The 11,479-nt window shown below is 30.9% G+C and overlaps 3 protein-coding genes across 3 annotated transcripts in view; 2 read left to right on the forward strand and 1 right to left on the reverse strand.

Moving 5' to 3' along the window:
• LOC105625092 (transmembrane protein 183-like) overlaps positions 1-2,129 on the forward strand; it is a 3,248-nt gene extending 1,119 nt beyond the window's left edge. Inside the window, exons 2-7 of the mRNA XM_012206434.1 lie at positions 349-429; positions 597-731; positions 845-983; positions 1,178-1,379; positions 1,544-1,708; positions 1,866-2,129. Coding sequence (XP_012061824.1) covers positions 349-429; positions 597-731; positions 845-983; positions 1,178-1,379; positions 1,544-1,708; positions 1,866-2,129 — 986 coding nt within the window. The remainder of the gene's footprint in view (positions 1-348; positions 430-596; positions 732-844; positions 984-1,177; positions 1,380-1,543; positions 1,709-1,865) is intronic.
• A 465-nt stretch (positions 2,130-2,594) lies between these two features.
• LOC105625093 (conserved oligomeric Golgi complex subunit 2) lies at positions 2,595-5,682 on the reverse strand. The gene is made up of 11 exons (XM_012206435.1): positions 5,611-5,682; positions 5,297-5,524; positions 4,883-5,149; positions 4,488-4,789; positions 4,264-4,381; positions 3,873-4,195; positions 3,706-3,772; positions 3,406-3,586; positions 3,049-3,328; positions 2,735-2,915; positions 2,595-2,678 (listed from the first exon to the last, which is right to left on the reverse strand). The coding sequence occupies exons 1-11, from the start codon at positions 5,680-5,682 to the stop codon at positions 2,595-2,597; spliced, it is 2,103 nt and encodes a 700-aa protein (XP_012061825.1).
• Positions 5,683-6,214: 532 nt separating this feature from the next.
• LOC105625094 (NF-kappa-B-repressing factor) lies at positions 6,215-9,280 on the forward strand. Its single transcript, XM_012206436.1, has 7 exons — positions 6,215-6,384; positions 7,268-7,401; positions 7,566-7,983; positions 8,226-8,352; positions 8,564-8,748; positions 8,841-9,017; positions 9,088-9,280. Exons 1-7 carry the CDS (start codon positions 6,215-6,217, stop codon positions 9,278-9,280), a joined length of 1,404 nt encoding a protein of 467 aa, XP_012061826.1.
• Positions 9,281-11,479: the final 2,199 nt, after the last annotated feature.

Consider the following 11,479-nt stretch of genomic DNA (forward strand, 5'->3'; position numbering starts at 1 on the left):
TTGTCGCTGCATTGTGCGAAATTTATCTAAAGTAAAGAAGAATAAAGGTTCTGTCAATATATATCTATGAAAAGTTACATAAATAGTCTCTATTTGAGCTTAAATTTTTTAATTTGAAATAACGTAAGTTATATATAAATGTTAATTCCTTTTTTAATAAATGTAGAATAACAAGAGAACTGAATTAATATAATATATTTAAAATAGTGGATTAAAATAGTGGATTTTTTTATAAATTAAAAAATATTTCTATCTTGTATATAATTATTTTGATATGGTAAATACTCAATTTAATCCCAATTTTGATAAAATTAGACTCATTTGACACACTTTTTTATTTTACAGCAGATATGACCATTGATGACTCCGCTAATGCTTTACGGATACCTACAAAGTTCAAGAAATCGGTTAGAAATGTCTCTAATGAAGGTTAGAAAATAAATTATAATATTTTTTAAAATTTTTTATTGTTAAAGTGTAAATATGATAATTTGTTGTTTAAAGTAATCCTCAATATTTGTGTATTTCTATTTTTCTGATATTACAATTGGTATTGCACAAGATATTGTTAATTCTGTTATTTAAATGTTATTCAGTGAAACAAGAAGTAACAAAACAAGAAGAGGAATTAGTATGGGGTGACACGGATGAAGAGAACTTATTAAAAGATACGAAAGGAAGGAGGAATAGAAGAAGATCGAAATGTCAAAATAATAATGATGAAGATGAAGGTAAATGGAAATATATTTTAATTAAACAAATATTTACAATGATAAAAATCATAAACATATAAAGTATCATATATGAAGAAATATTACAAAAATTTATTATGTTTGTTGACTAGGAATTGATTACCCATCAGATATATGGTTTATTATCTCAGAATACATACAACCTGAAGCAGTAGGAAAATTTGCAAGGATTTGCAAAAGTTCTTATTACGTAACTACTACTGGAAAATTTTGGTTTCATTTATACAAGTCGTAAGTACTTTATTATATTGATAATGGTATATAATTTAAAATCTATAAATTTAAAGATAAAAATTCTTTCCAAATTATATTGATATTTTTTTAATGGATTAATAGCGCTAAAATGTAACATATCTGTTAATATGATAAATATGATGCAGTTGCGTGATTATAGAATTATTTGTAAAATCAGATTGTAATTTTAGATATTACAAATTCGTACCATCTTTACCAGAGCGCTTGCAACCACAATGTCAGAGGTTATATGGACTAAGAGCTTGCGTTATCAGGGCATTACATTACAATTATTTTAGAACATCGGAAGGAGAAGGAGATGATATGTCTTACTTACGACAGGAGGAACCGCATTCTCTTGTGAAAAGAAAATGCATTCTCATGTGGCATAAAGTAAATTGCGAATAACTCTTTGTCCACATTTAAGCTCTAAGCTCAAGTAAATGTGTAGCTGTTCTTTCGTATATCTTTAACAGTAATTATGTAATTGTATTGAATTTGTCGTTTTTTATTTCACGTTACATGATAATATATAACGACATTGTGGTGTGTCCTAGGAAGGGAAAGTACGGTGGTATTTCTATTTTAAGTTGAAGGAAGTTTCCAAAATACGTAACAGCCTGTTGAAGCAAAATAAACAGTGTGATGTTAAAAAAACGGAATTTCTCGAAACATTGGAAGATGTAGCTGTTAATCCCGAAGACGGTTGCAAAGTGCTTAGGGTTTGTAATGTAGAACTTGTTCATAGTTTCTCAAAGAAATTCAATTCATACATTACATTCATTTTATTTTTGTGTGTGTGTGTGCGTGCGTGCGTGTGTGCATGCGTGCATGTGTTGTGTATAATATATTTTAATATATTTAATAATTTATGTGTAGGTGAGTTGCTTAAAGTATAGTATGTTACCACCGGTGATCGGATTGGTCCTGCAAACAGTATCTATAAACTTAATGCCCGGCTTCAGAGAATACCGACTTCAACTTGGATTCGGAACGTCCGATGTTCCTAGTACGTTAACAAATCAAATAATACTTCGTAATGTTATCGGATATAGTATTTTGAATTGGTGGGATCCCGCTTATCCTCACCAGGATGTGGGTTATACGATCGAATTGCCGCAAAACGACTCGTGGGAAATCTAAAATTTATTATAAGATTGTTCTTATATTTTGTGTATTGGGGAAATAGAGAAGACTTTAAATTTTATAAGACAAATATATCAACGCGTAACAAATGTAAAGTTGTTCGAATTAATACCTCTTTTTTTTTTCGTCAATTCATGAATGATTTCAAAGTTATAATTATGATTAAGAAAATAAAATATAAACAATATCGAAATAATAGACAGTGTAAATTTTGTGCAAAAATGTTTTATGTACATTATTATGTCGTATAAAGTATATGTACATCAAAATAAAATCATTATATATGATTATAAATAATAATTTGGTTGATGTACCAATTTGATTGCAACAATTCGAATTAGAGATGTTTCTTACTTTCAAAACTTTTACAGTGACTAATAACTTGCTAATTGACGACGTATTTAAGTTATTCTTGAACTGTACATTTTATATAATTTAATAAACAATTATTGCTGGCAAATTTCATTTTTTAACAGCCGCTTCTACAGCATCTATCAATTCCTGCAGATGATGTATGTTATCAGTTGAAATATTAAGATCTTTGACCTAAAAAATTTAAATAATTAGAAAATATATTTTTGAAATGCATAATATTTTCTTACCATATTTGTGTAACTATTCACATCTACTTTAAGTTGAATACGTATTTTTTCGTCATCGCTGGTTCCCTGTGGTTCCGAAGGAAGAATTTCAGTGGATTTGTCACGAATCTTTTTCAATCTCCTCAAACTCTCCTCAGTTTTTTGTACAAACGTTAACACATCCGTAACGAATAGTAAATAACTAAAATAAATTTCAATATTCTTACTATATCCATAATTAATTTGAAGTAATTTTGAAAACGTTTTCAGATTTTTATATAACAATATTATTAAAGAAATAATAAAGAATAAATAAAAAGAAAATATTAATTTACCTTTCTGTTAACGAGGATAAAGTTAGTTCTAACCAAAGAATAATACTTTCGGGAATGATCTTGTTATATTCTGTATAAAAATTTGTAAGAGGAATCATTGCGCTCTTTACATAAGGGCAAGGTTTAGTCGGCACATCTCGCTTTGTTCTTCTAAACAATCGAGGAATGTCGCTAACTTGTTTCAAGTATGTTACACATTGCTCTGAGAGCTCATTCACGATTTCTTTCGTAACTAAAGGCAAAAGATTGGATAGACTGTTCGATGTTTCACCTAGAGAGTCTAAAATACAAGAATTAATAAATTAAATCTTAATTCTTTAAAATAATTATATATTTATAGTTCTTCATATATATTACCTTCTAGTAATTTCGATATTGTAACAGTCTCGTCTTTAATTTTTGACTGTACCATTTGTAAGAAAGATGGTAAAGCATTTATCAATTTTTCTATATCAATATACAAATACACTAGAAAGTTTACTCTCGTAGAGCGTTCCGAATCATTTGAATTATTAGTTTTGTTTATCACTGGCCATATCTTTAAATATAAAAATTGTTATACTTTCTATATATACATAGATTTAATCTAATTTATGTATATATCTTACACATACGCGCACGCATGCACACATATATAAGTTGAATGTGAAAACGTACTTGTTTCATTGCACTCTGACACCAAGTTTGATATCTCGAGCTTATTTGAAGACTGAGTTTCCAGAATCTGATAATAGTATTAATCATTAGTTGCATTAGTTTTAATCACGAGGAGATTAAGATTGAAATGAAAATGATTCAGAGAATTATAAAGTGGTTGCTTTTACCTGTGAAATAGTTGATATAAATAGATATCATCAGTCCAAATCCTAAGCAAATTATCCCAGACCACATCGGTTGCATGAAGCGAGAACTCTTTTTGCGTTAGAGATATTAAATTAGCTTTAACTGAATCTGGCGATATTGGCTCAGCTAACACTGCCTCTATGGTGCCGGCTATCTCTTGAAATCGAATTTGAAAGTACACTGGCAAATTCCATTTCTTGAGAAAATTCTTGTATTGTGGATGATTTCTCAGTGCTGCCAAAATTTCGGGCGTAATGCATTCTATTTCTAACTTTGTTAAAAACTCTAACGTAGCTGTATACCTCTGAAAATGTGATAATTATATATTTCTATCTGGGTATTGAGTGCACATTTTTTTAATACTTCACTTACTTTATGAAATAGTACCGGATCTCCCGGAGCAAAAATGGATTTTATATATTGCTCAATTTTTTCTTCGATCTCAACCCAAAAGCTATTCACCAAAAAATTAAATCCTTTCACAGACATTCTGCAACATCAATATAATATTCTTATTGTTCTTATTATCAATATAATAATTGGAGTATTTATAAATGTGTAAATTATATGTATAACCAAATGTAACTTGTAAATACCTCTCAGGATGTAATGTGATATCTAACAACTGTTTCAACTCTACATTTAGAATGTTCAGTAACCTATGATAAATGCTTTGCAGGCCAAGTGGATCAGTTTGAAGATTATCTTCGTTAACTACATTATAAATTAATGGCCTTACAAGTTCGTGTCTAACTAATTCTTCTGCATTTGTTATTTTGTCAAGCGTAAGATAAATTCTAAGGCAACGAATTGTCAAACTGGAATTCTTCTCATGTATACATGCCAAGAATAATTCATTCAGACATGTTACATATAAATTTTCCAATTCTATGGTTTCCTGTTGAGAAATAATCGTTTTAGTTTATTAGTTGACTATTATTTTTTTTATTTGGCTATAAACACAGTATCATTTTGTTTCTAAAAATTCTACCTTTTCTTGATCAACTGAAATATCCGATTTACACCTAGACATATGGAATTTTAATTGATTCAATTCAATTGCAGCCTGCTCCAGAACATCGATTTTTGTGGGATTTTCCATAAATGTTTTCATGCATAATATGGAAGAAAGCTTCCTCAGCGACTTGTACACATGTTGTAAACTGTGCAAACTTTGCTTGCGTTCTCTTATCTTCAGATTATCATTTAAATTGCCAGAAATAGCTGTTATTTCATCATCCAGAGCTTGTCGCACTTGCTGTCAAAACAAAATTCTGTCACTAGAATCCAAATAGATAACACAACTATGTAAAATAGAGATTTCTGATGTCAATTTAATTCTAAAATGATTAAAACTTTAATCGGACAGAATCTCTTTATTGTAATTGTACTTTTTCATTTTTACCATAACTTCTTCCTTCAGCTGTCCAAGCGGTGTTTGTAAATCATTGATGGCGTTATCTAGTCCGATTAAATTGCTAGACAGATTCACGAAATCCGTATAATCCCTGTTAATTAGGTCAATCATTGCCGATCTTAATAATTTCAAATACATGCCAAGATCATCCCGCATTGTCTCCAGTTTGCCATTCTTCCTGTGATCTTGCAGAAATGTGTCGACATCGAAATTTTCCTACGACGTCAAATATAACGGGAGAGAATATTAAGTTTATATTTCGTAAATATTGTAAACGTGGCAATAAGAGATTTCGTACGAACCTGTACGAAATCGAGTTCGGAGAAGCACAAGTCCTTAGGAGCTTTCGGTAAAGTGATATTATTGTTAGACATAATTATATTTATACCCTTCTCTCGCTTGACGATTAATCGGCAACTGTCATCGCAGGAAAACTCTAACTCTTGCTCTCGATATTCGCTAATCCTCGTGTTACAACGTGACAGTTTGACGTCTCAACTTAAAGGCTTCTAGATAGTATCCGCAACGATCATAACTACATAAAGTTCGTATCGCACTTGACATTAAAAAGTAATATCGCATCTTGATCGCGTGACAACCAATCATGTTTCGCCATATCCCACTATTTTCAAAAAAGCAAAACAATGATTGGTTATTGCGCGAATCGTGTTTGTTCTAGGCGTCGCCACGTGTTTGGTGGACACGAAGTTTCTCGTGCGTTTCCGATCTAAAAGAAGATTATTCTGTATTTTTGGTTACACAAAATATCAACAAATATGTTCTAACCTACGGTGGAAAAAGTAAGATAGAGATTAATTACTGTCTCTGAACTGAATTATCTTTAAAATCGTGTTTGTTTACCAAAGACATTTATTAATATTTATAAGGTGAGAATTTAAGACAAGAATGAGTATGTCTGATGATTGGGACGTGGAACAACATAAAGTGGAATACGAGTCTGACGAGCACTGGGAGTTACGGCGTAAATTTCTGCTGACCCACAAACATAAATTCCCCGAAGATATACTCGTTTGTTTAGCCCAAGTGTTCGTCAATGTCGAACTGTTAGGATGCAGGTAATGATCTGACAGATACATGTTGTTCTTGCCTTTACATATATTAGAATGCTTTTCTTTACATCAGTGGATGATAGAACAGTCGTACGCTGTGTGGCAGTATTACTGTATCATTTTGTTGATGAAATATTGCTTAGCTTTTTTTATTTCACCTCCAGAATAAAATAAAGAAAAGATCTTGTATATCTATATCTGAATATATCTGGATACAATCTCAAAATTTTATCGGTTCTTAGAAAAATAAATGGTAATGTAAAAATTTGTATTTATAAAATAATATAAAACGGTAACACAATCGAACAGCATCGCATTTTAACTGTATACATATATGTTGACTTGTAACACAATTGAAAAGCACAGAATTATATACTGTGTTATACACTGTGTCATCTATATTGCTGGAAATCATCCTATGAGTTTGATTTTTGTGGTTAAACTCATGTATAGTCAGTATATACTCATTGTACTTGAAATAGAACTTGGGAGACAAGTGTCATAAATTTAAAAGCAAGCATAGTAATTGCAGTAATGGAAGCAGGTGTAACTCTATCTATTGATATAGTCGTATCTACTTTCACTATTGTTGCTACTATAGCTATATAAATATTACTTAGATCAGAAAAATGTCACTGTGATTTCTGTTCAGGTGTTGTCAGTATTAGTCCATGATACTAGGCCTTATGAAACTGTTTAACCTTTTCCTTCAGGTTCTTAGACTTAATATAGTCTTAAAATCTATAATCTTTTTAACTTTCTTTAATTAATCTCTTTTTATGAAATGATATATATGTGATGCCGATCAAGATTGACTTGGCATTTACAATCATTCTCATATATATCATATTTTTCCAGCTATACATATGTTTGTATAAATTCCTTATAGATATCCACAAGAAACAATGGATTTAGTCAAAGAATTATCGCAAGATGTTGCAGCCGAATATAGAGAAAAGCAAAAGAAAAAATTACAAAGAACATTTGTGGAAGCATCAGAGGCAGCTAGTTCTAAGGTGAAAGGTATAAAGAAAAATTGTGAGTTGTGACTTAATAATTTTTTTTCTTTTTTTCGTATTTTATTATACACCATATATGTCTGTTATTAAATGTAATAATTACAGGGATGGTAAGTAAAGTATTATTTGCCATCTCTCTGGATAATTATATTGATATTATATTTGAAGGATGCGCTGCTAAAACATCCACTGTCACAGAAGAATCTATACCGAGTATGCCTAATCCTATATCGAACACAGCTAATCATACTGACCAATCTCGTAAAAAAAATAAAAAACGTTCTAAAAAAAATAAAAAGCTTGATACTGAAATGAAATTGCTTCCTAATATTAAAAAAGAATCTATATCCAGTATACTGAATTACAATTATCAGTCTTGTGAAAATCTTGATATCAAAGAAGGACCATTTAAAAAAATAAAAACAGAGAAGAATGTCTTAGTTAAAGCTCAAAATCATCCATACGAAGACATTGTTCTATGGGAAAAACCAGGTACTAACGATAATGTACTAAATATATTAGAAATGTCAGCTGGAGTATCTGGTATCGCTATGCGTTGGAAGTACTCTAAGATAGAAGAAGGCTGGTGAGCATATTTTTGTATTATATTTTAAAGAGAACATTATTTTGTTTCTACACACACACAAACACACACACACACGCGCGCGCGCGTGTTATTTATGTGCACACGCGCGTAAGTGTTTACGCGTATGCATGTAATATAAATTCATAAATATATAGTTGTATTTATAGATACAGTTGCAAAAATTAAATTAACAGTTGTAAAAATTATCATAGAAGATTTCTCATTATCAACTCTCTTTTCAGGGAATGCTCTATTATTTTTGACTCACAAAAATTGAGTTGTAGCACTGATATCAATAAGAAAGTAGCCAGACAAAAAGCAGCTATTATTGCATTAGAAAAATTACAAAAACACTGTTATACGGTTAAGGTAAAAGAAAATTAAATGTCTTTAATTTAAAGAAATAGGAACATCTTGAATCCCCTTAGCATTGATATTTATGTTATTTTATAATGAATTGTAGCAAAACATGTAATGTTTTTTATCATCTTTGCATGAGAGAAAAAGAATGAGAGAGAAATACAATTTTCGTATCTTTTTTAAAAAACATTTTTATATGTACGTACATTGTAAAATTTAGGTTAAAGGAGACATAGGTACAAAAATAACTGTAACGACAGAAGAATTAAAGTCTCAGGAATCTCAATCTGAAGACAATTGGAAAGTATCTAATTGTATTGGGAAAAATATGATGAAAATGATGGGCTGGACCGGCGGTGGTCTTGGAAAATCTGAACAGGGTATTGTGGAACCCATGTCTGCCATGTTAGTGAGAAACGATATTGTTCCTTTATTTCTAAAAAAAATCTTATTCTTTTATTCCTTTTGTTTATAAATTTTCATTTTTTTATTTTTAGGGTTAAGACGCAAATAAATCGAGAAGGTCTTGGTCTGAAAAAGAATTCTTATACGGAACAAGAAATAAAAACTAAATGTCGAAAATTATTTAAAGATCTCTTACAAACGGATAATTATTCGCGAAAAGACATTGTGTTTCTGGATTTCCCTAAAGAAGACAGAATTGTGATTCATCAGTATGTCGCTTAAAAATTACATAACATTTGTAAGAAATGTCCTTGAAGGTAACATATTTCAATCTTTCAGAGTTGCGCGAACAATGGGTCTTAAATCACGTAGCCAAGGCAAGGATCAACGAAAACTGATAGTCTCAAGTAAAGTCAATATATGGAGTTTGGTCAGAGAATTAAACAATCTTGGTGGAGTCACCGAAAAATACGAATTAGTGAAACCGACTGATGAAAAATTCATTTCATTATCAACTTCTACTTGTACATAAAAAGGATAGATATTATATATATTCAAGCGATACCTTCTGTGACATTGATGTAGCATAAATATGGATATGAAAATAAATAGATAATTCTTTTCAGAAGTCTTTCCGTAATATTTTATTGTTTAAACGATTCAAAAAACAAGCTGTTTGAAGTAATATCACGACGTTCAATATTTTTTTAGCACGCAATCCGAAGTAGCGAGATTCATTCAATTCTTGTTTCTAACGGACATAGTATTTCTGTCGAATGAAAAGCTGTAGATCAGAATATCGCATCACGTCGCCAGTAAAATAGCACAAACAAATGCAAAGGGTGAGACACAATAAAAAGCAATCTTCTGAAATTGTGATAATGCAGGTAGAGCCTACAGATTCGTAACTAATCATGTTGTTTATCGAGCAATTACAATGTATATACGCTCACGCTCGCATGCACGATTAACGAGTGAAATCGTGTCGCATGATGCATAATTGGAGATATTAGAATTAATTAAAATTGAAAAGAAGCGTTCTCGCTTTATTTAACAATTATAATTATTGCGACAAAATTATTTCCAAGTGCGCCTGGCGTTCAATCGAATAGAGAAGGAATACAAAATCTTAAGAAGCGGATGATTACTTACAGCAGAATGTCGCAAATTGCCGTGTAACTTGACGTATAATAAGAGACTTTGGCAGTAGAACAATCAGAAGTCGAAAGGTAACATATACAGACAATACGACGGTGCGTGTTATTTTAATACATTATCACATCGTTGAAATCTCTGATAATTAAAGTGGTCAATATCTTCTTTTTTTCTTTTTCTACATATAGATCGTGTATATGCATACATATGCGTGCGTACCATCAGTTTGAAATGACAAGGTTGAAGATTACATGCGTCTCTCCTATATAATCACTTCGATTTATTGATTAACTTAACGTTTACTTAGCGATGTACATACGCATATTACAACAACAATATAACGCAACGTAAATGGGCAACGAGAGCAACGAAACAACGCGTAAATGTATATTTAGAAAAAAGTAAAAAGTATCTTCGTTAGTCAATTAATTGACCATGCTATCGCGCGCATAATAGTCAGGTGAAATATTTTCATAAAAGCTGCTGTCACATCAGCATTCATTTGCGTAGATTTAAATTTATGCAAAAAAAAACTTTCCTATAAAACGAACATTTATACGTACATTCTATTAATTCAATTATTGCATATTTCTTCTTTTGATAAATTTCACGAGGTATAAAAGATTTGTTGAACTGGAAATTGAACTTGAATACAACGCAAAATAGATTTGCTGCTGAATTTGGTGCAGTTAAAAGACACGTGCGAAAACTGTTTCATCATTTAATTAAGCTATTGTTTAATATTAAATTTAATAAAAATTGTTATTATAATTCTGTTTTGCCACGTTACGCAATTTTGAAACCGATTAATTTCCATACACAAAAATTACGATCGTAATCTCTCTTATGCGATACGTCATTTTCAGCCTGACCATTTACACTCAGTCCTTCTGTTCTTTTGTCATAATAATATCAAAGGACACTGAGCGACCATTCGTTACCGAAACTGTGGACGGATCGACAATTTTTCCGAAACCATACAGTTGCGTCGCTGTTTAAATTTGAAAGGATTATAAGATGGCAGATTTGTAAAAGTCTAGTATAGGAATGAAAGTAAATGCGTTTTAAAATAGTTATGAAATTTAATATGTCATAAAATGTAATAAATTATGAAATATAATTTAACATATTTTTAATAAAAATATCGCTAATTTAATTCAATCAAGAAAAATATTACTTGCTTGAACATCTATCAGATACAGTAAAACAGTGAGAGAACATCAAATTGATTGCACAAACCAGCTTCGTCCATACTTCGTGGCTAAATATCTGTAACATGTATAAATTATAATAAAACAACAAACGGGGAAGAAGGGAGGGAGAGAGAGGAGGAGGAAAATATAATCTCTTATCATTTCAAGATAATGAGTAACGCATCTTCGATATGTGGCATACATATGTATATATCAGATATCGGTGGAACTCCGATCTGCCGCATTCGGGGGAAATAGATTTGACCTTATGACTTACGACTCGAAATTGGGGTCAAAGAGTCAAGGCACGCAGCGGAAGGGCGGAGATAAATAGAAAGAGAAAAAAAAGAGCGAGAGAGAGAAAGAGAGAGAGAGAGAGAGAG

This window comes from Atta cephalotes, assembly GCF_000143395.1.
Source record: "Atta cephalotes unplaced genomic scaffold scaffold00107, whole genome shotgun sequence".
Taxonomy (NCBI): Eukaryota; Metazoa; Arthropoda; class Insecta; order Hymenoptera; family Formicidae; genus Atta; species Atta cephalotes.